The sequence below is a fragment of the Solanum dulcamara genome, chromosome 7 (assembly GCF_947179165.1).
Source record: "Solanum dulcamara chromosome 7, daSolDulc1.2, whole genome shotgun sequence".
Classification (NCBI taxonomy): domain Eukaryota; kingdom Viridiplantae; phylum Streptophyta; class Magnoliopsida; order Solanales; family Solanaceae; genus Solanum; species Solanum dulcamara.
The window spans coordinates 7,912,352-7,935,943 of record NC_077243.1 but is presented as its reverse complement, the minus strand read 5'-3'; the positions used below and the strand labels follow the sequence as shown (position 1 = coordinate 7,935,943).

The 23,592-nt window shown below is 36.1% G+C and overlaps 2 protein-coding genes across 5 annotated transcripts; one reads left to right on the top strand and one right to left on the bottom strand.

The window, feature by feature from the left end:
* Window positions 1-168: 168 nt before the first annotated feature.
* Window positions 169-4,277, bottom strand: LOC129895025 (protein Dr1 homolog). 3 transcript variants are annotated; one of them, XM_055970651.1, is made up of 7 exons: window positions 3,853-4,277; window positions 3,676-3,737; window positions 2,291-2,380; window positions 1,612-1,656; window positions 1,372-1,466; window positions 800-868; window positions 169-509 (listed from the first exon to the last, which is right to left on the bottom strand). In XM_055970651.1, exons 2-7 carry the CDS (start codon window positions 3,728-3,730, stop codon window positions 339-341), a joined length of 525 nt encoding a protein of 174 aa, XP_055826626.1. In that variant the 5' UTR covers window positions 3,731-3,737; window positions 3,853-4,277; the 3' UTR covers window positions 169-338. The 3 variants fall into 3 exon arrangements, with proteins under 3 accessions (XP_055826626.1, XP_055826627.1, XP_055826628.1); XM_055970652.1 differs by lacking the exon at window positions 1,612-1,656 and having other exon boundaries at window positions 3,853-4,273; XM_055970653.1 differs by lacking the exons at window positions 1,612-1,656; window positions 2,291-2,380 and having other exon boundaries at window positions 3,853-4,275.
* Window positions 4,278-6,763: 2,486 nt separating this feature from the next.
* Window positions 6,764-23,478, top strand: LOC129896918 (G patch domain-containing protein TGH). 2 transcript variants are annotated; one of them, XR_008768078.1, is made up of 17 exons: window positions 6,764-7,222; window positions 7,682-7,772; window positions 7,886-7,980; window positions 9,708-9,808; window positions 13,161-13,222; window positions 13,305-13,379; window positions 14,059-14,210; window positions 15,317-15,392; window positions 15,509-15,592; window positions 15,785-15,862; window positions 16,935-17,079; window positions 18,391-18,880; window positions 19,338-19,622; window positions 19,701-19,829; window positions 20,583-20,798; window positions 21,537-22,654; window positions 23,297-23,478. XR_008768078.1 is itself a non-coding variant. In XM_055972911.1 (16 exons), exons 1-16 carry the CDS (start codon window positions 7,088-7,090, stop codon window positions 22,326-22,328), a joined length of 3,006 nt encoding a protein of 1,001 aa, XP_055828886.1. In that variant the 5' UTR covers window positions 6,764-7,087; the 3' UTR covers window positions 22,329-22,818. The 2 variants fall into 2 exon arrangements, 1 of the variants encoding a protein (XP_055828886.1); XM_055972911.1 differs by lacking the exon at window positions 23,297-23,478 and having other exon boundaries at window positions 21,537-22,818.
* The last annotated feature ends 114 nt before the right edge of the window (window positions 23,479-23,592 follow it).

Genomic DNA, 23,592 nt, shown 5'->3' with positions numbered 1-23,592 from the left:
ATTCGTCCTCTACTGGTTTTCAGTGCTGTGACAATTTTTTATTAGGTAAAAGTAATAAAGATGCAAACCCCAACGCAATCAATCACATAGGTCCTGAGTGGGGGCTGAGTAGGCCAATTAGTGTGAAAGGGCCAACTGACGACAAAGAGACCCAGCAATTCCCACTCTTGACAAATAAAAAACATACTGAAAGCACTTGTAGGCCGTAGAGACTATTCTGAAGAAAGTTCACTAGTCACAAGAAGGCAAGGGTGCCAGGAGCTTTTTGTACATGACAAAAGAGAAACCACTTGTAAAACCAAAGTGGTGCTTGCCTAAAGAAAAAACTAGGCCCTAAGTTAGCAATCCAATTTTTTCTCCACTTCCGGGTCTTGCTGTTTGGGCGGAACTGTAACAACCCCATTCATCCTCGCACGTGCTTCAGCAAACATCCTTTGTTGTGCAGCTAATGCTTCTTCTTCAGTCATTTCAGCTACATTATTGCTCCACTTCCCAGCTCTCACAGTGTCCTATGGGAGAAACACAAAGCAAAAGGGCTCGTTAATGAAGATTTTTTCACCATTAAATCATTTCACATGGTTGCAAAAATTATCGAATTCCAGAATAAATGTTGCATGGCACATTGATCAGTTAAAACTCTAGCCACATGTAGAGAGGCTTTTGGACCAAGGGTGAGAAGAGAAGAGGAATGAATATAAACACTTTGTTTCAACAGCAGAAGGATGTCTTCAAACATCCTAATTTATAAGCCATCCATAGATGCCAACTCATGTAAGAAGACAAACGAGCTCCTACGTACCACGGTCTCCAGCTTGTGTTGTTCATATGCAGCATAAACTTCTTCAATATATTCCCCAAATCCGAGAACCTGAAAGACAAAAGTTGTTATCATTCCAAGGAATTGGAAGGATATAGAACAAATTTTCACAGGCTAACATATTAAAAGTGACCTAAAGGTGACTATTTAGTTAAGATTTCTTGTCATTCAACACTTGCAACTACAGAAGTATTTAAGTACCACACAATAAACTGGTCCAATAGTTGACGGTGAAGGGTAGTTCCTGGAGACCTAAAGAAACACAAATATGATCTCCGCAATTGATGTGGCTAACATCACCACTATGTGTGGTTGTGTGCGCGTGAGGGGGCTAACAAACCAAACATGAACACAATAACAAGGTTTGCATTTCATCATCCTTATTGGAGTCATGCAAATCTGTGATATCATATGAGAAGAGGTTTGAAATCTTTTAAATCACCTTCAAATGAACTCACACTAACGGTGATTACAGGTGAAAACGACAGAGACTTTCAAAAAGAGCAAGATGGAGATGATGAACATAGTAGAGAAACTACAGGATCAAAAAGTACCTCTAAAGCCTTGAGTACGTGTTCTGGTGCAATTGTTCGTTTATCTTCTCTATTACAAACTTCATTTGATTCTGATGATATAAGATTGATGAACTCTGCACAAGAACAATGAAAGGTGAAATACCATGCAAATTAGAATAAGAACCATAATAAGACGATTCTCAGTTATGAAGTCAAGCTACGATTTTATTATAAGGAATGCAAAGAGATGAAATTATATGGGTTATAAAAAGAATGAACCTATATAATCTAGTTGAAGGAAAGAACATAGGAGAGACTTCAATCCTGTTGAAATAGCAAACACAAGTCACCAGCCAAAAAAACATGAATGGAAATATACTTATAAAAAAGCAGCAGCACAAACATATTGTTATGCTTTGTTTCTATCAACCAAATCACAACAGATCTTGAAGGACCAAAACAATTATGGAATAGGTTTTTACTGAGAAATCCTCCCTTTTTGTTTGTTTGGAAGGTTTCCTGATACTTGTACAGACTTAGCATCAAAAGGAAAAAAGAAAAGAGTAACAATCAAGTTTCATTAGAACTCTGTCATTTTAAGTTCCCAAGGCATCTATGGAATACAACTCAAGATGAGTTAAAAGAACTTGAATGCCCTTAATGGTAACCTGTATTATCCAACTATGTCCTAAACTGTTCAATCCTTATTATATTCCCTGTCTTGTGATATGTGTCAAAGAGTGACAACCCCAATAGCTAAGAAACAACTAGAGCAAAAGTCTCTTAGTCAACCATCCTCCTCCAATGTAAATACAGATTAGTATTACTTATTCCACCATAATATTTTACAGAAGCACAGTTGCTATTAGAAGAAAATAGCTACTAACAACAGCACAGCACAGCAGCAGAACTTTAAACTGAACTCAAAAATAAAATCAGACATATTAAATCAACTCACCCACACAACATTCAATCAAAAGATCCTGCGTATCTCTGGCAACACGAACATCAGGGGGCAACATTTCTTTAATAATCTTTGTCATAGTTGCTGAGAAGAGAAAATAGAACTATCAGTATATTCAGCCAAGAAATAAGTAAACCCTCAGGCAAACTCACTCATCTATCCCAAATAGCTAACTCGTTTAGAAAACAAAATGATTCAGAGCATAGGATGAAACCAGAAGCAACAAAAAGAACTTCAATATTTCCACTATTTGGCTTCTGCAACTAAAATCATCAATCTCATCACTCTAATAAATTATCAAATTTATGTTTTTGATATTTGTTAAGTGAGATACATTATAATGACTTGTCAGTAAATTACATATCCTAATGTGTTTCTGCCTCTGTTCTCCTTGGCAAATGGGAGAGGATACATGAAAATATAAACATAACATATAGATAGACATCTTAACGTAGCCTCGTCTAATAACTAAACATTCCAATTTTGAAAATGTACATCTAGACACCTTAATTTGGTTTAAGTTGGCCTCGTCAGCATCCAACTTTGAGAAGACACCCACATTTTCAAAGTTAGATATTTGCAAAGTGCACTTGTGTCCGGTTGAAGTGTCTAGACGGTGACAATGAAAGTTGGAGTGTTCAACTAGTGAAGGCCAAGTTCAAGTATCTATCTAATGTATTATGCCTAAATGATATTGGATAACTCTTTCTAGACAGAAGCAATTAGTATCACTTGTCAGTCACAAGTCTAAGTTTTACCCTCCTCAGAAAAAATTCACAAACTCAGGGGTGGAGCTAATGGGAGGCAAACTGAGCTCAAAAAGATGAACTTCGCCAGGAAATTATACTGTAAAATGGGGCAAAAACGTTTTTGCAGTTATATATAAACAGATGTTAAAGAGGAGATTCTGCTGTTGTGGTAAAGTTGCTTTAAGTCTCAATTTCAAATCCTAGGTGTCACACTTCAGTATTATTTTTTTTTGCTCCACCACTGTCTGCCAGCCTTTGCAAAATTTAATGGCTTTTAATTGCCTGAATCCCCCTTCCAAAAGCAACTAATGTCCCTCTATGCTTACTCCTATTGTGCACTTACATACAAATCTATATGTAGTTCATCTCCTTCTAAGAAAAATATCCAAAGTTTTCATTTTGATGGAATTCCGTCTAGTAAGCCTCGAGATATCACCTATTCATCGGCTCAAAATCTCGTTAATTAGATTTCAACGATAATCAAACAGAAACAGAGGATAATTCACCAACACAAAAAAGTCATCAAAAAGCACAATCACGAGAGCAACAGAAACAAAGAAATAGAATTCATTCTCTGAATATACAGCAGATATGCGCAGCTATAAAGAAAACATGGAGGAAGAGGAAAACCTTTGGGAAGTGAAGCATCCTCCTTCGTCTTACCAACGATATCCATCGGTTCCATTTTAACCCTTCAAAATCAAATTCATAAATTCTTCGAAGAAACAATACCAACTTTCTGCATATCAAACAAAAGCGAAGGCAACGACTGAATACGATAAAAATAACTACAACAACTATTCTTACCTCAGAAACAAAAGTTGCGAAACTAGTAGATCGGCGAGACGAGCGGCAAACCGGCCGATTGGAAGAATTCGAAAGGAGATTGGAGGAGGTGATCGGAGTACGGTGGTGGTTCATGGTGGATATAGAGAGAGAAGGATGTGTTCGCAGACGACTAGGGCAAAGCGCATCCAACGAGGGATTCTCCACGCGCGAATGGATAGGTGTCGTGCATGAGCAGTGGGTCCCATCATCTTTGTGAATGCTAAATGGGACGTGGTAAGCACGCATGAGTGAAGTAGGTGGGATAAGAGGTGACGTTTGCTTATATAGTTTTCCAGTAAAATGGAAAGAGTTTTTGGGTGGATGGAGTTAGTGGTGTCATTAGTGAAAGAGAGGAGACGAGAAAGTTTCTGACTCTTTACCAATTATGTGATGCTGATTTCATTTTGTTAAAATTGGGCTTTCGAAAATCTGGTTTAGGATATCAACTTCATTTTTTTTATTTCTACATTTGGAAATTTAATTTGGGCTTCGTTAACTATGAAATGTCAGCTGCATTTCGTGATATCAACTTCATTTTTTTTATTTCGACATTTGGAAATTTAATTTGGGCTTCGTTAACTATGAAATGTCAGTTGCATTTCGATCAACTTAGATTTTTGAAATCTAGCTTAGAGATGTCAACCTCATTTTTTTTAATTTGAACCTTTTAAAATTGATCTTGGGCTTTATTAATTATGTGATGTCAAATGCATTTCGTTCAAATTGGATTTAGGGATGTCAACCTCATTTCTTTCAATTTGGACCTTTCGAAATTTAATTTGAGCTTCATTAATTATGTGATGTCAACTACATATCATTCAAATTGGCTTTTGAAATCTTGCTTAGGGATTTCAACCTCATTTCATTCAATTTGGATCTTTCGAAATTTGACCTGGGCTCCATTAATTATGTGATGTCAGTTGTATTTCGTTCAAATTGAATTTTGAAAATCTGGCTTAGAGATTTCAACCTCATTTCTTTCAATTTGGACCTTTCGAATTTAACTTGGGTTTCATTAATTATGTGATGTCAACTGCATTTCGTTCAAATCAGGCTTCAAAAATTTGGCTTAGGGATGTCAACCTCATTTCTTTCAATTTGAACCTTTCGAAATTTGACTTGAGCCTCATTAATTATGTGATTTCAATTGTATTTCGTTCAAATTGAGCTTCGAAATTTGGCTTAGGGATGTCAACCTTATTTCTTTCAATTTCGACCTTTCGAAATTTGACTTGGCCTTCATTAATTATGTGATGTCAATTGTATTTCGTTCAAATTTGGCTTAGGGATGTCAACCTCATTTTTTTCAATTTGGACCTTTCGAAATTTGACTTAGATTTCATTAATCATGTGATGTCAACTGCATTTCGTTCAAATTGGACTTTGGAAAACTGGCTTAGGGAGTCAGCCTCATTTCTTACAATTTGGACCTTTCGAAATTTGACTTGGGCCTCGTTAATTATCTGATATAAACTGCATTTTGTTCAAATTGGACTTTTGAAATCTAGCTTAGGAAACTAAACCTTATTTCTTTCAATTTGGACCTTTCAAAATTTGACTTGAGCTTTATTAATTATGTAATATCAACTACATTTTGTTCAAGTTGGACTTTCGAAATATAGCTTATGGATGTCAACCACTTTTTTTTTTTTTTTTTTATCATTTTGAATTTTTCAAAACTTGACTTGGACTTCATTAATTATGTGATGTCAACTGCATTTCGTTCAAATTGGACTTTCGAAATCTGGTTTAGAAATGTCAACCTCATTTCTTCTTGTTTGAATCTTTCAAAATTTGACTTGAACTTTATTAATTATAGGATGTCAATTGCATTTCTTTCAATTTGGGCCTTCTGTACCTATGTTCGGCGCTCCATTTTGGTTTATGATTTTGGGGCTATCATTTTTATTGGTAAAAAATGAATATGTGAGAGTCTAAATCCTATTTCGCTTAATTTGATGCTTTTGTAATTGGGTTGTGACTTATGCATCAATCTCCTTCCACCTCTGCTTTATATGTCGCGTTTCTAATATTTCATCTCATGCACTCTATTTTAGTCTTACTAAATCTAAAATCTTTAGACTCGATCTGTCACCAAATATGTGACCTATTCTTTACTCCATCCCATGTCAAGACATGATGTACTATATCATATGCGAATAACATACACCACGATATTTCTTCTTTATTTTGTTGTGTCACTTTGTCCATTATAAGGCAAATAGGAAAGGATTAAGGATTGAACCCTAATGCAACTCCATCATGTCCAAAAAGTATTTTGAGTCATCTCCCATTCTTCTAACCCAAATCCCGATTTTCTCGTATATATTCTTAATTTCCCTAATGTAAACTACAAATACACCTCTAGGCTCCCGATGACCTTCATAGGAACTTTATCTTGCGTCTTTTCTAGATCAATGAACAACATGTGCAATTTCTCTTCCTGACCTTTTTGGTAACAACTATAAATTATCATTAACACGCAAAGTCAATACACCTAAAAAGCTCCTAATTCAACATAGTCACTCTCCAGGAAGGATATTATGATTATTAGGCCTCCAACCATCAACTAGTTACAAGAAGAATTTCTCTATAAGTCTGCTATACCTGGCCTTTTTTTAGAAGTTCTAAGTACTCTTAGTCTTTCTATAATTCTTTTTTAAATTTGTGTCGCAGTTGATTCATTATTTACGATAATTCCTCTATACAATTTCCACTTCCTTGCATTTTAGTCTTTGTCTGATCTTATGTTACTCTAACAATTGACTTAAAAATACGTGATTTTTATGGTTAATTATTGCCCCGACATAAATATAAATTGATTCTATGAAATACACACCTTCATCCTTATACTTATCTTGACCACTCACTTCCACAAAGTTAGATGGGAAAATTAAATTTTACCCAATTGAAATACATCAAACGTATAAATGGTGGATTAACAATTTGGTAGTCACTCTAATCTCTCCTTCCAAAACTAATTACACCACTTAGTAATTACTGAAGATATATACCACACAAGTATATATACGACAGAAGGGAACCGCCAACGTGTAAAAGTCACGCCGTTGGTTAATATCCGCTCTCCGGGAGACAAATTTGTCGAATCAACGATCACATTTATCAAAATCAAGGAAACTAGGGTTTATAAGTAGCAATTCGAAATTTATTCTCTCCCCGTGTGATGCGGTAGGATCAACATATATACAGGAAAATGGATAGCGACGAGGAAGATTTCGTGTTCTATGGAACACCTATAGAACGAGAGGAAGATGTGAGCAGCCGCAAGAAGAAGGCCATTGCTGAGGCCTCTGGCCTGTTGCGAACTCTTCCCGTATGGAAACAAGAGGTATTCAATTTCATAATCAATGTCACGGGTTTGAAAATAGAAAAACTTCCGTTGGTTTAGGCTCTTGAATTATTGATTCCACTCGCTACTTGCTTGAAAATACTGTTTCTTGAATTCTTTAGAAGTTAGAACTCTATGTTTTAGACGAAGGCATAGTTTCTTGAAGTTTCTTTAAGTTTTCCTGTTTGTTCTTGTGTGAATTTAGTAGAATTTTAGAGGCAATGTAGCCTCGTTTGATGAACATTGAGTTTAAGGTAGTTTTCACGATACTATGATAATGTTGATAATTTGTTTTAACCTTTTGACGAACCTTGAGTACTTTATTAATGTCTATAGCCCATTAAACACCAGTCCCTGCTGATTAAAATGGGTGCTTGATCAAAGATTTTCATCTTCAGAAGCTTTTTATTTATCTGCTTCTATCTCAATTTTTTACTTGTTAATAAAATTGATTTTCAGGTCACAGATGAAGAGGGACGGAGGAGATTTCATGGGGCATTTACTGGCGGTTTTTCTGCTGGATACTACAATACAGTTGGCTCGAAAGAAGGTAGATTGTGACTTCCATTTTATTGTTCTGCTATTTCAGTGACATTTTTCTCAATTTTATTTTGAACCTACTTATGTGAGATTCTTTATGAACCGTCTAAAACAATGTTGTAGGATGGACTCCACAGACATTTACGTCGTCTAGGAAAAACAAAGCTGAAGTCAAACGACAGAGTCTCTTTAACTTCTTGGATGATGATGAGAAAGCTGTATGTTCTCTTCCTTCCGCTTTCTTCATAGATATAAGAATATAAGTATGTTATACTATTTTTGTATGAGTTACGCCAAAAGAAGTCAATCAATTTCCTGACAAAACATCAGCTTTTGGCTGGAGAATATGAAATAATACGGGATGCTTTTCTCAGTATGCTTAATCAACTTTGTTATCAATTAACTTCCGATTGCAAGGCTGGATTTCTTACTTTAAGAGAGATTTCCTGAAAGACACACGACGTCCAGTAGATACATCTAGTGTGTTTTCCTCTGCTGTTTCTTTTCCAAAAGTCACAATTCCAAGTTCATGCTGTCTGATTTGCTGTGGAAAAAATGTGAGTTAACCTATGAGAGACATTGCCTTAAAAATATCCGGTTTACTGTTGGTGATTGAACTCACGAAGTAGCATAATTTTGTTTGTGCTGAATAACAAATCTTGTAGTTGCATTAATGCTGGGATTTTTTTGAAATTATTGAAGAAAGCCATTTTTTTCCTCCTCTCAACTACACTGCCTGCGGAAGCTTGAATTCCTTTTTCTTTCTACCTCATCTTTTGGTTGCCAAGTATTCAAAAGTAGCTGACAATTGACTTGTGTGTTATGTAAAGTGTCCCGGGAAGAGGAAAGAATAAAATATTCATGTCTCTTGTCATTGGCTATGACTGATGTAAATGTTCATTTATATTGACCTTTGCTGTAAATCACTGACAGTTCATGTGTAAAGATAGTTGTGTATGGTGTACCCTTTTTAGAAACTGGTTTCACATGATTTTCTTTTTATTTCCATGCAAATAATTGACTATGGGATGGATGTGCCTGAGTTCTAACTATTTTGAAAGAAATGGTTAAAAGGTCTCTGATATAATTGACAGAAAATGCAGTTTTGTGGATGCTTTTAAAAAATGATATGCTAAAGGGTAATATGATATATAGGTGGATCTTTTCTATTTGAGCTGTGGAGTGTGCTTGAACATACAAAAAAGAAGTTGCAGTTGAACTTGAGCTTTTGCAGAAAACATGATGTGATAGCCACTTATTTCAGAAACACTCACCGTATCTGCTGATTTCTATTAATTCAATTTATTGGTTAAATCAACCATCAAGCCATTGCCTTCTTTTTCTTTCTTTCACTGAAGATTACATTCTATGAGGCTAGATTCTGTATGCACGTGCTGGGTATTTAATGGTTAAATTCATTGGTGTATGATGCCATTTGCTACCGTTTCTTCATTTTGATGAGATCAATTTTTGTGAAAGCTATATTTAGTTATATAGGAGCTCCTCTGTAAGTTTTGTTATCAAAACTAACACAAAAGCTGGTACTATATTCTTTGACGCTATAGATGGTTGAGGAACCCAGGCTGATAAAAAAAGCAATTCATATTTGAATGACTGTTAATGATTGTTGCTCCTACATTTTGATTGAGGATTAGTAAACTACCCAGCTGGTTATGTCCTAGTAGAGTAGCAGTGTAGAACACTGGGTACTTGAATGGCTACTGTGAAGCGTGCAAGTCAGTGTACTTCATTCTCAAAATTCCCTTGTTTTTTGAAGCTTAATGTTGTCCAGCTGATTCTAGTTCTATGACTTCATCAAAGTGTTAGTTTTGTAAATTATGTGGGAAGTTTAGAGTGACATATGTTTGAGTTGAGCTGGTACTGATCATTCGCTCATATTAATTTCCGTTCCCTTAGAAGTTTACTCTGGTTTTTTATATCGTAGGAAATGGAGGGTCGTCTAGGGACATCGATGCAGTATGATACATTTGGATTTACTGCTGCTGAACTTGCTCGTAAACAAGCTGAAAAGGAGCAAAAGCAGAGGTGTTCTATTGTGCTTAGCTGCTTCTTATGTATATAATTGTTAGTTTGTAGCTTGGACTTTAGCTGTTTACTACTTTGTCTTATGGCATCATGTGATTGCTATAATCTAAATATCATTACCTAATTGAGCTGCAACCCTGTTCCCCGCATCTTTTCTTTTACTGTTGAAAGGATTCTATGTTCATTTTTCTACAAGGCATGTTCTTTAAATACTATAATATATGTTTTTGTATCTTCCTGAACAATCTCGTGACTATAAAGGGAGCACTCATCGGGTGAGATAGTAAATGCATGACCTGAGACAACCCTAGACTCCTCTTGATGTACAAATATTATTCTGATTGATATACATAGTTGACATTTAGAATAGTTTTCTGATTTTCTCGATGTACGAGGAGTATAGCTGCACTTATTTGTTGTGCTTCTTTACACTGTCCATGCCAGGCCTACCCTATTCAACATGATTGAGTTAATTGTGTGTCTAATCTTTTACTTTCTTTCATTAGTGTTGGTTGCAAATCGCTTGAGTAGAACTGCATTGAAGGAACCTTAGATGCTTAAATTCCCTATATTGAGCTACTAATTTAGTGAACGTGCGTTGCACGTCTGTGTCACATTAATATTATTAAGTTGAATATTATAAATTTTTGAAAATATTGAACATTTCTTGCAAGCATACATATTTTTTTTTTGAATTTCCCATACGGTGTTTGAAACTAATATTATGTGGTCCTCTTGGTCTGGTGCGAAATTCCGGATAGTATCTTTTACCTAATTGGGATAAAAAGAAAAAAAGGTATTGATTCTATGAAGTTGGTATATGAATTCTACATAGTTGGAGTATAATTTGTGGTTTAAGATAGAAATTAAAAATTAATACAAATAAACTATTACGTCTAAGCAAGCTGTCGATAAAACTAACCTTTTATGATTTTGTTATGCTAGTGTAGGATGATGTCTTGCAACAACAACAATATACCATGTGTCCAATTTGAGAAGGGTAGAGTATACATAGGTTATACTCTACCCTATAGAAGATTGTTTTTGATAGAATTTCAGATCAAGAAAAGACAGTTCACAACAAACTCTATAAAGAAGTAATTAACAGAAATAAAATTAACAATAATAATAACAGAAATAGCTAATAGTATCAGAATGATAACTACAACAAAATAATACAAATTTCAAGATACATGAAACAACATATAGTAACAAAAAAGAAGTAAAAGATACTATAGGATCAATGCTATGACTACTAATATAAATGGACAGCGAAACAACGTACAACTACTTACTAATCTAATTTGTATTAGGATAGTTTGGGATATGTCAATTATCAGTAAAGAGCGAAGATGTGGTAATAATCACTTTTGCTCCTCATTGGACACATATTACTTCTGTTATTATCTTTCTATTACTTTCTGTACTCTGATTACTCTATTTTATCTGTGTAGCTTTCGTTATTTGCTTTCTCATATCGCTTTGAACTTCTTAGCCTTATCTGACCTCTTTTTATGCTTCTTTTGAGCCGAGGGTCTCTTGGAAGCAGCCGTCCTACCTTGGTATGAGTAAGGTCTGCGTACACTTTACCCTCCCCAGACCTCACGTTGTGGGATTTCACTGGGTTGTTGTTGTTGTAGGCTAACATAAAAGAAGATTGATTTCTTGGTGCCAGAAACTTGGATTTAATTCTCTTTTTTTTTGGGTCTCGGAAACTCTCATCTTAGTACCAATAACCTTCATACTCACACAATATACATATTTGATATAATATCAGATCAAACCATAAAACTCACCTGAATCAATCTGAAAATAGCAATAATAAAACATTGTAGTCGATGAACACAATACCTGCTCCGACAATAAACACAATCTCCATTAAGTTGCAACTGCATTATCAATGACACCCTTTGTCATCAAGAAAGAATTTCCAAGTGAAAAGTTCATTCCTAGATTTGCTAAGCTGAAATCTTGCAGCAAGCTAAGTGTTGTGTTATAAAATATTTGAGCATAATCATTAAGTGTTATAGGCACCACCAAGTGTAACACTTACACCACACATAGCCAAGCAACATTCAATCGGTGGAATTCCAACAATTCCAAATTTCCTTGCACCTAGATTTCTTAAACTCCGTGTCAAGTCAAAATACTTCATATAAATTGAAACGAAAGAAATAGGAGTTCTACCTATCATACTGAGCACTATTCACTTATGTTAGCCAAACAATCCACCAGTTCCTAACACCCCTTGCTTCAAATCCTTTCTTCGCTACTCCTCAAGAGGAGCTGGACTCTTCATTACTTCTCGCACAAACCTAAAAACAAGACAAATTAAAGAACATCAAATAACAGCCCAAGAAGCTATAAACAAATCAAATGATTAGTAAAAACATGAAAACATTTTCCCACCATAGATTGTCATCAAAGGAGGCCAGAAAACCAAACCAGAATCACCCATAGCTGAAAAGGTGGAACAACAACAACTTGTCATGTGTTCAAGAATCGTGCATTCCACCAAGAAAGCAAACAAAGAATACAGACCTTATTAAGGCAAGAACAATGTTGGAATAAGAAAGAAACTACTATACAGAAAAGAGCAAATTTCATGATAGGTAGATGATCTCCTGCAAAAGACAAAAATAAACAGAGACTATAATGAGAGTTTCAGATAATTAACAGTACTATGGGCAACTAAAGGAATTGAGATTAAGAGATTGCACAAGTAGGCTCTTTAGTTCCGACTTTAATCGTGCAACCTGTTGCTACTAATCAATGGCCAGATTATCACCAGCGAATTTGTTCGGCTGCTACATATAATTTGAGTTGGAAAATAGTCAAACGCATGGCTGATCAACAGTTTATGGAGACGGAAATTTAATTGAATTCAAAGTATAAATTGTATTAGGACTATTCCGTTATAATCAAATAAGGATTCCTAGGGCAGTGGGATTTTATTTTTTTGTACTCTTTTTTGTACCTTTTGAACCTATTTTTTAGAAGTTTTTTAAAAATCTTTTTTGCTTATTATTTTGGAAGTTTTTTTGGATCAAGTCTATTTTAGTTGAAAAAAGATTCTCTCTTAGGAATTTAATCATAATAAGAAAATCTTCTCCATTTATTTTTTATTATGTTTATTATAGTCAATATATGATATTATTAAAATAATGATACAAAATTAAAGGAAAATTGTGAAAAGATGATTTTGTCTAAAGCGGAGTCTTTTAATGAAGGGCAAAAAGTTCAATCAACATTTGAAGAGTCTTTATGCTTTTAATATAGTATAGATGAGTTAATTATTCTAGTTTCTCTTATCTTCACTTTTCATACTTTGAACATCTTGCTTGTACTGCAGGCCCTCTGCTATACCTGGACCAGTTCCGGATGAAGTGGTACTTCCAGTGACAGGGTCCATTGGTCTGATTCTTTGTACATTGAAAAGTACCATTTTTTGTGAAGAGAATAATTTCTCACTATGTTATTCTTATTTTTTGGGCAGGGCTCACATTACTGCAGAAGATGGGATGGAGACGTGGTCGCTCAATTAACAGCTCACATACTGATTCACTATATAGTATGGCGTCCCCTAATGTCATGCTTAGTCTGCTGGATATTGTTAATGACCTAATGTACTATGCATTACCTGGCAAGCAAATTTTTAGCAATGGACTTAATTGGACACAGCTTTTAAACTAGTTGAAGAAAAGCTTGGGACGAATCATTCTTGATTTCTACTAGTTTTGCAGAATGCTTTACCTTGTTCCTAGAGAATATAGTTTTATTTTACTCCGATAGAACTGTAGGGTAGATGGTTGGACATTGAAAATTTTATATAGTCCAATCAGTTCTTGACAGATGCCTGAAGAAAACATCTTGGAGTTGACAAATGGACCTTACTAGACACGTTTTGCATTGGTTTAGGAAAACTATTTAGACTGGAAGTCTGAACTTATTTGACAAGTTTCAACATAATTTTTTCTGTTTATCTTTGAGAGTTAATTTGATGATGCCTAAACATTTCCCGTGCACATTTATAGGACATATTTGGCTTCTATGAATACCCTCGGAGAGAATTGAGGCTGCCTTTTAGAAGCTATCATTTTAGGACTTTGTTCTTGGCGGAATTTTTTTTCCGATCTTAGTGTTTGATAATTATTTTGAAATTAAACATTTAATTTTCATGCTTTATAACTATGAATGAATTTATTGCTATTAATCCATTCTATAAACTTTTTTCTCTTTCTAATTTGCAGATGCTAAGAGAGAGGCAAGAAAAGCTTTTCTTGCATTTTCTTTTGCTGATGTGGACGCACGACCTTTGGACTCTGGACTAGCTGAAGATGCTGCTGGGACTATCCTGGATCTACCAACTGATGATGGGAGCCAGTTTTCTAAAAGCACACCGGTGTGAACTGTTGCTTTATTTCTTCAAAGCTTTTCTTCGTCATCTAGTGCTTTATATTTGTCTTTTATATTTCTGTTTCAATTTTCAAAATTAATCAGCTTCACTTCTTATCACTTTCATTTCATCTTCATGACACTGCTTCATTTAGTCTATGTTATGAGACCAGGAAACTGGGATGGCGAGTGTGAGTGGAGAACTGTTAGGTTTTTTTAGCTATACTGTATTTTTAGGTGATGCAGTGGGTTGTTACCAAAGCACTATGTTGGTTACTTTAAACTGCCCTTAATCTTTAGAAGAAGTAGTTGTTGTACAGATTTTAGTTTTCTCTTTCTTTTTTAACTAGTACTCTGCCTGGTTGTCTATAGCGAACCTTTGATTGTATGATTGCTCGAATTCATTCAGTCACCTTTTATCCGGTGAGAGAAGGGAATGTCAACGGTAGTGGTTACCCTATAGAACTAATTTTGTATGGACACTTGTGCTTTTTCTGGGGGTGGGTTGGGATGGGGTGAGGTGTGGGGTGTGTGGAGGGGGAACTTATTTATATGAATAGTCTTACGTAGTATTACATCTTCTATGCATATGCGGAGGCATTTTGGTCTCCAACATACCAACTAATTGGGTGTATTTTCTGATCTATTAACGTTGTTCTTCTGCCCGATATCTTGTTCATAGTAATATAATTTGTTGCCCACAGAACATGAAGAGTTAAAGGAGTATAAAAAAGGTGTACTCAATGGACAACATTGTAAGATGTACTCAATTAGAGATTTAAACGATGCAGACAGGCTTTTGGAGATCAGTTGATTCAAGAACAGCCTCTGTTATGCCATTTAATGCCCAAGAAATTCTCTTTACCAATATATTCCTGTCAGAACTGATAAAGACAAAATGGGGTTCTCCATTGAGTTTGATGCATTCATTCCAATTACATGGTTTTACACGGGATCAGAAGTTCATCATTTGCTTGCACTTTCTTTTCCTTTTCGAAACAAAATAGTGATTTCGTATCCTTGCACAAACTTCTATCTCTATCTCCTTTTAGTCTTTTTGTTTTAATGCACTGGTTCCCTAATATTTTCCTGCTTGTTTCCTTACCTCTTTAGGTTTATTTGCTTAATCCAAAGCAAGATTTGCATGGTTTAGGCTATGATCCTTACAAAAATGCTCCTGAGTTCAGAGGTACTTAATGTCTCAATAATAGAGAAAATGTTCAACTGATTTGTCCTTATCAATTATGTGTAACTGATTTGTAACACATTGTCAGTGAATAAGTGCTTGGCTTCTTTTTTTCCCAGAAAAGAAGAGATCACGGCTATCTAATAGTAGGGAAATGGGGCATCAAGATAGAGTCTTGAAGGACAGCCTATTTGGTTTCAAATGTAAGATTTACCCCTCATGTTTTCGATTTTAGCTTGCTTTCCATTTTGTGCTTCTTATCTTCTTTTAAAGACTGCAAACTTTACCCCTCGCGTTTCAGATTTAAGCTTGCTTTCCATTTAGTACCTCTTATTTTCTTTCAAAGACTGCATTACCAATGTATGCTCTTTAGCTATTTGGGTTGATTTTATCAGCAGGAAGGGTTGCTCCTGGATTTGGTGTTGGGGCTCTTGAAGATCTTGATGTTGAAGATGAAGATGTGTATGGATCAGGTTATATATTTTCTTTTTCTCTGTAAATCCAGTTATTGTAAATACACAAATACCAGTCAGTTTCTTTTGTTGATATGTACAAGTACCAGTCAATCAGTTAGCAGTATGGATTGCAGATATTCCTGTTGTTCCTTCTTTAGTTCGTCTCTTTTCAGGACAACACCATAGTTTTCCCCTGTGTCTTCTTTTTTTGTTCACGGCATAAATTTTGGTGCTGCTTTATGCTTATACCAATCACCACCCTTCAGTTTATGCTCATTGACTGGCCCGGGGAAGTGGGGAGGCAGTAGCGGTTGGTGAGCAGAAAGTATGGAATAGGAAAATTGAGGCATTAAGAATTGGAAATTTGTATTTTTCAATATGGGATTCCGTTTGTGCAAAATGCACTAGTAAATTCTATGTAAGTCCCTTCATAGGAGCAATTTGTGCCCTGTTTTGGTGCTCAAGTTTGGTTTGTGTTTGCAGAACATCCTTACTATTTGCTTTTTTCAAGAAAGTAGTAGTCCCCTTAAATTATAAGTTACAGCTTCATTTGGCCATCATATGAGAGAAAGAAATGCTTGTGTCTTTGAATACAAGAAGGACAATGTAGTCATTCTTAAACTCGAAAGTATATTCTTGCTTGGTTTTTGGTGCGATGTAGCTACTCACATTTGTTTTAGAGTTGGATGCTATGGTTGACTTTCTTAGTTCTTTACCTAAACTATAAAGTTTTTTTTTTTAATGTACTTTGCCTCGACATTTTCTTAATGGTGGGATCCGTATTTCTCCTAGTTATTTATCAAAAACTTTGTTTGACCATCCTGGATCTGCAATACTTTTGTTCCTCCTCTCAAGTGTACTTTTCATGAATAAAGTTCAGTGTTGTCCTGTTAAATGCTCCTTTGATCCAGTTTGCAGGTTAGACAATTGCAGAGAATGAGAGTTCTTCTTTTCTTCTAATTTTTGTTACTCTTGTAACCTTGCATCATAGGTCCTTATTGCCCCCTCCAGCTGGTATTGGTGCGGAAGTAGGGGGGGAATAGCAGTTCTGTTTGAAAATTTCTTATCTTGACTAGTATTTTCTCACCAGGTTATGACTTTGAAGAGACTTATGTTGAAGAAGTTGAAGAGCCTTCAAGACCAAAGGTGGAGAATCTGAAAATGTTGGACAGGAAGGCACATGATATTTTACCTGGTTTTAGTGCTGCTTCAAAATCCGACTATCAGCTGGAAAGGTATTTTTATGACACTTAATTCTTATACTGAAAGTAACACAAGCTGTTGGTATCCTTTCCATCTTTGATTACATGCTTTTGTCACTGCGCCTGCTTTAGAGCAATGAAATCTGGAACATAAAAAAACCGTGTGCGGCCTGGGGTATAGACCTCTGCAGTATGTCATTTTATTTTCTTTGGGAATGAAGGATATATATTAGCACCAGTGGTTGCGCCCAGATAGGACTAACAAGAAAAACAGTCTATATGTCACTATTGAAGTAACTAAAAACTCTTGTAATGGTCACATAAATAGGATATGTTTTGGACATCTTCTATACACCAAATGTCTATTATGCATGGGCCAACAAGTTTAAATTGCCATCTATAGCTAACAACCACTGTTTTCTGTCTGGATTCGTCAATTCTAGCCCTAGACCATGAACATAAACAAGTCCCGAGGGAGGAATGCATTAACCAAGGATGTTGAGCAGAAAACTGAAGATGTGCTACACGTCTTGGTAGTCCCACTATGGATGAAGATGTCTTTTATTTTATATAAGGGATTAAGATGCATGCTCTAAATTACAATTCCGCCTATTTCATGAAAATGAGACTTCTCTAGAGTGTTTTGTACGTTCACCCAAGGGTATGAAAACCTTGTAGACCATGGTTCGATCTCAGGGAAAGTGATTTCTTCCCATTTGTCTAAGCCTTTGTGGACTAAGTTGCCCAGTATTTCCACTAGTAGCAGGTGGAATAGTCGAGGTATGTCAAGCTGGCCGAACGCCACCATTATTATAAAAAAAAGGGAGAATGTTTTGTGCACCATTCATTGGATGTAACTGAGCTAATCAAACCTAAGGTGGATTCTTAAGATGAGAGACCTATAAGCATGATAAAGGCCAGATGTTCATACGTCAGAATGTAGGAATCCTTGCTGTTTCGGCACCAAAAGACAGTATTGCCTATAGGGGAAGTTATAATCCATTGATAAGCTAAGTCTTTATAAAATTCCGAACACCCTTTTGGTGCTCCCACAAATGTTTGTTGGCTCTGCGATAAGGGTCATCACATTGCTTTTCTTGCCGTCATGAAGGATTTAATGAATGTTTTCTCCTTAGCTGCATCTACTTTAGAACTGCCATTTTTCTAGATGTGATCAAGGAAATATGAGGTAACTAGTACTTGCTTCTACTGCATGTAGAATAAAGTCTGTTTAGTGTGTTCTAGAAATTGGTTCCTTTTAGGTGTGTGGTTATATATGATAAAAACATTAACTTTTATTTCATATTTCACTCTTAACTCAAATTTATTCTACTATGTTTACAGATTCGAATCTCCTGTGGTACCACAGAATTTTCTCCCCCATCATAAGTTTGCAGCTCCCCTTGAATCTGATAACAAGGCTCCTAGTCTTCCTCCCCCTGTTGTTTCTCCCCCGGAGGATAATAATCTTAAAATATTGATTGAAGGGTTGGCTACATTAGTAGCTCGTTCTGGTAAATTACTTGAGGACCTTTCCAGAGAAAAAAATCAGTTCAACCCTCTATTTGGTTTCTTGAATGGAGGAGAAGGTCATGAATATTATGCAAGGAAACTTTGGGAGGAGAGACAGAAACGTAATGATCAAGGCAAACAACAGTGGGATCCAAAAATGTCTCGGAAAGTGCAGAAGATGACAGCTGAAAACCGTGGCCAGATATTAGGGGAGAAGCCTATTGAAAGAAGCTTGAGAGCTGCAAATTCCTCTGGTATATCTGCTGATGCAATCAATTTAACGTCCAATCTTTCAGACACATTCACCAAACCTGCGTCAATTGTAAGTAGTTTAGTACTCGGTAACTTTAAGTCTAGCTTGATATTCGTTTTAGGCTGAATAATCTAAGACTGTATCATGTGCTAACTTGGCACCTCGTTAAGTCAACTTTGGTAGGGGTTAGTCATGGCAGCGTCTTACTGTTTGATGTTTCTGGTGTTCAAGAAGATTGGTGCTTTGTGGGGCCAGCTTTTTCTTCTTTTGGGCTTAATTGCTTGACTCAATTTTTAGTTGAAAATTGATATTTTACGTATAAGCTCCAAAATTGGCCACTCTTCCTCCTAGTTGAAAGTTTTTCTTGTTCATATATCGAGCTGTGTTCAGATTTGATGCTAACTAGTAAATTAGTGTTTAAGGCCTTAAAAATGCTTTTGAGGTTAGAAAGGTATACTTTAATTAGTTTGGCCATCATATGTCGGAATTTGTTTTTGGTGTGTTGATTCTGAACTTCTGTCTCCAGAATGAACTTCTTGAATCTGCAAAACCTTTTCAAGATGATCCTACTAAGCAGGAAAGGTTCGAGCAGTTTCTGAAGGAGAAGTATCACGGAGGTCTTCGCCCTAAAGACGGTAGTGGAGCAAGTAATATGTCAGAAGCTGCCCGTGCTCGCGAAAGATTAGAATTTGAGTCTGTAGCCGAGACAATAAATAAAGGAAAAAAGGGAAAAGAAAGTGTTCCACCTAGTGAGTTGTTCTCAAGTATGTTACCTACTGCAGGATTGCAATTTACTTCTGGAGCAGCAGAGGTACGTACATTATCCAACTTCTGAGTGAATGTTCATAAGTTGGCAGTTTTGTCCTGTTTTCTAACTACTGTTTCGCAGCTAGCTAAATTTGGTCAAGATGATGGCTTAGCGGCAACAAGTATGTGCCCAAAACGGGAGGAATTTCAGTGGAGACCTGCACCTATTCTGTGCAAGCGCTTTGATCTTATTGACCCTTATATGGGCAAGGTACCAACAATGCTGTATATTTCACGATTGTTATGTGTCAATCTGCCAAATCATACTTCTAAATTTCTATCAAACTCCACCCTTCTACTATCTCCTGGAGAAGTTGCAGCTGTTGACGTCATCGACTTCTTTTTATGAGAATTTAGTTGGGCTTCTGTTAGATGAAAGGACATTGACAGATGTATGATTGTGAACTGTTTTTTCTCTTCTTTTTTTTTGTTCTAATCTAATGTCACTGTAATATACATTCTAGAATGTAGGGATTTTCTAATTTCTTCTCTAAGTAATCCAAATAGCATTAATTTTTCGTTTTAGTGTTAGAATTAGTGTTTTTCTAATTTCTTCTCATTCTAATTGTTAGAATTAAGTTTAGAATGTTAGAAGTGCTCTTTTTTAAATAGGTAATAATTTTAAGTTTCCATATGCAAGTAGTATACAAAAATGTGGAGAAACCTTAACCACAATATGGTTCTCTACAAAAGTCACCCAATCATCTATACAAACAAGGGCCTGATGGGTATACCAAAAAGGAAACTAGAGACAAGAGGCTACTCCTCACATGTGCAAATTAGAAGTGTTAACTTCTTAAATTGGATAGTGTCCTTGTTATATGTAGTGTGTGTGACATCTATAACTAGGTGAATCGTATTTATCTAATTTTGAAGTCATTAATGCATCTTTCTTCTATCATTTTTCTCTCTGCTTCTGTTGCATATCGTCAAGGTTGACGGAGCTCCATCTTGTATTATGCAGCCACCACCAGCTCCTCGTGCGAGGAGCAAATTGGACTCACTTATATATTTGCCTGAGTCTGTCAAAGCTCCAAAGCTTGAGGATGATGTTTCTGGGGGTAGGAGCCAATTCTCTATCCAGGAAGGCCATATAGAAAAAGGAAAAGAAATGGCTGACCGGCAAACTGAGGTTGATGCAGAACCGGAAAATATTGAAAGGCCTGTTGATTTGTACAAGGTATTTAGTCTCTTATTATTCCTCATATTAGGTGTTAATATATATAGTTCCTTATTAGAGGAGAGTGTTCTTGCTAAGTTCTCTCTTATTTGGACTATCATGTTCATTATACAGATTTGGCTACTCCATCTTTGTTCTTGTAATTGGTCATTTTTTGTATTAAGGGACAGCAAAGTATCTTTATTATGCTTTTGCTTCTAATTGTTTCTTCGTCATGTCGAGGTTACAAACTAGTGCGTTAGATTACTTAGTTTTTTACGGATGTCAAAAGGGAATGTTTCTTTCTTATTTTCTTTGGTTGATGAAGGGATGGGGTGGGTTATTTCCTTCCCATTTTGTAGGGCCATGGATGGGTGCAATGACAGTGGTTTGTTACTTTCTGATTATCCTTTTTTCTATGGAATTCCTCCCTGCTTTATGTATCAATTTGGAAAATCTCATTACCTGAGCTAGTGTCAGGGTTAGTTGGTTCAGTTTCTTAGTGCATCACCTAAAATACCACCCCCTGTTTAGGGATGATTTTTGTTGATGTTAACTATTTGAAAAAGTAGTTGAAATGCAACTGTATTATTGTCGTTTCAAGGAGATGATTCTTCACCTCTTTTTCTTTTCTTTGTTCTATGTTGTGGCAGTGGGATGGGTTTCTGGTGTTCGATAGATATTCTAAGAACAATCTGCTGATGAAAGAGTAGTATGAATTCATTTGTCTAACGTGCTTTGTTTAATATTCATCTGTAGGCTATATTCTCTGATGATTCGGATGATGAAGTGGAAACTAGCAATCAGGATGTCACAGAGGATTCTCAAAAGAAGGTTGAAGCTGTTAATACAACTTTAAATCGATTAATAGCAGGTGACTTTTTGGAGTCATTGGGTAAAGAGCTAGGTTTGGAGGTTCCCACCGTTATGCCTCACCCAGAAAACAAAACCAGTAACCCAGCTAAAAAGGACACTGTTCCGTTAAATCTGAGAGCAAAGAGCAATAACCAATCTGGTAATGGTACATCATCCACTTCCCATGCTGTTGGTGCGGATTTGTCAGATCCGGTGTTGGCAGTAGGAAATAATAACCAGAACATCTCTCAAGAAGGTATTTTTTCTAAAGAAGGAACTGTAGATATCAGCTCTTGGAAAAATGGTGGCAGAGGAACTGGAACTGAAAGCTACAGGAATGATGTTGATAAGAATAGGTTTGAAATGGAAGCTAGAACTCATGCAAAAGCAAAAGGAGATCAGTACCGAAATAAGAACAGCAGTTCATCAAAGGATGAAACTGATAGAAAGCGAAAGCGACCTCACAGAAGCAGCAGTTCAGATGCATCTTCTGATTCATCCAAGGGTTATAAAGACCGCCATTCAAGGTCATGGAAGAAAAAAACATCTCAGGAGAAGAGTGGTAGTAGTAAAAGGCACTCAAAGCACCATAAACATAGAAGGAGAGACTCTCGGAGTCCTAGTAGACATTCCCGCCATGTTTCAGAAAAAGACCGCAGAGAAGCCAAGAGAGAGAAGCGTAAATACAAGGACTGAAATGTTTCTACTATATGACCTATTTGAAATTGGATCTAAAGAGTTGCTTGAAATTACTGCTGAATGCTGATTGAATATCTATGATGTCTCAGACAAATGGTTAGTTACTGCTGGAACAGTTCATGCTCCTTGGTTTTACTACTATGTGCCCTTTTGAGTGCTATGCACAGAGATCTTTCTCTTGTGTTAATCTATGTGTGCAAGAGGCCGGATTCTGAAGTTCTCACTAGGAACATCCTTTTGACTTGCAAGATATGATATTGGTTCGGTCTGTTTTCCGGCTTATTCCAGTGATCAAGCTTTTGATTGTAGCAGTTGTATTAATGGTATGGCTGGTCTGAACTTTGTTTCATGCTTACGTTACCAAAAGAATTTTTAATGTTAAAACATACCAGCTAATTTCTTTCTGAGGTCTTGGGAATTCGTTATATATGTTTGTATGTGATTCCCTATTTAATACATGAGTAAGACGGTTTCTCTGTTCTGTTTCTATTTTTCCATTACTTCTTTTTATCTTTAAGGAAGTCCCGCACTGGAAAACAGGAAATGTTGTAGACCTGGGAGAACTTAACGGGGGTGTATGCAGTTTGAAGTTTAGCTGATGCCGTACTAGAAAGAGCTATGCGTTCTCCCCATCCTTGTAAATGAAAACCTTTGGAATGATGATTATGGAGTAATCCATCTGATTTCAAGCTGCTGCGTTACTAGAAAGCATACTGCCTTTGGTGGATTTTATTTTATTTTTGACTATAATGATGCCTCGTCTACAGGCAAACTGATTGACTTAGGCTGGAGTCGACTATATACTATTATTTGCTGCTAATTGTTTTTCTATAACATGACAAACTGTTACCATTTTCTAATGATTATCTCACCTGCTATCTCCCTGTACTTGTATTGGTGGATAAAGCCAACTGGCTGATTATTTTACTTGGAAAACTCACTGATTGCTGGTTCCACTTCCACAGGAGAAGCTCTCCTTGCGCTTCAGTAATTGTGCCTGCATTCTGCTGTTACAAACGTCCTGTGTTTCTGAATCCCTTTGCCATAAACGGGAATAGAAAGCCTTGGCGGTTACATTAACAATCAGTATTCGAAAGTTAGTTACCAAATTTTGTATCTTATATTCGCGTTAGCAAGATAATGAAGATTGAATTAATCGGAGATGATTTCCCTGTATCGTCTTGCCTGTGAATCGGATAAGCTGTCTGCTCTACACAGAAAGTTTCGTTAAACAGGTGAAGTCATGGTGAAAAAAACTTGA

Bases quoted from the DNA above. Each gene is read 5' to 3' on its own strand.
- LOC129896918 (XM_055972911.1), top strand. From the start codon at position 7,088: ATGGATAGCGACGAGGAAGATTTCGTGTTCTATGGAACACCTATAGAA. The intron at 13,380-14,058 runs GTATGGCGTCCC...TCTAATTTGCAG, and splicing joins ACATACTGATTCACTATATA to ATGCTAAGAGAGAGGCAAGA. The intron at 18,881-19,337 runs GTAAGTAGTTTA...TTCTGTCTCCAG, and splicing joins TCACCAAACCTGCGTCAATT to AATGAACTTCTTGAATCTGC.
- LOC129895025 (XM_055970651.1), bottom strand. From the start codon at position 3,730: ATGGAACCGATGGATATCGTTGGTAAGACGAAGGAGGATGCTTCACTT. The intron at 1,467-1,611 runs GTTCATTCTTTT...GTTCTTGTGCAG, and splicing joins CCTTCAACTAGATTATATAG to AGTTCATCAATCTTATATCA. The intron at 510-799 runs GTACGTAGGAGC...TTTCTCCCATAG, and splicing joins AACACAAGCTGGAGACCGTG to GACACTGTGAGAGCTGGGAA.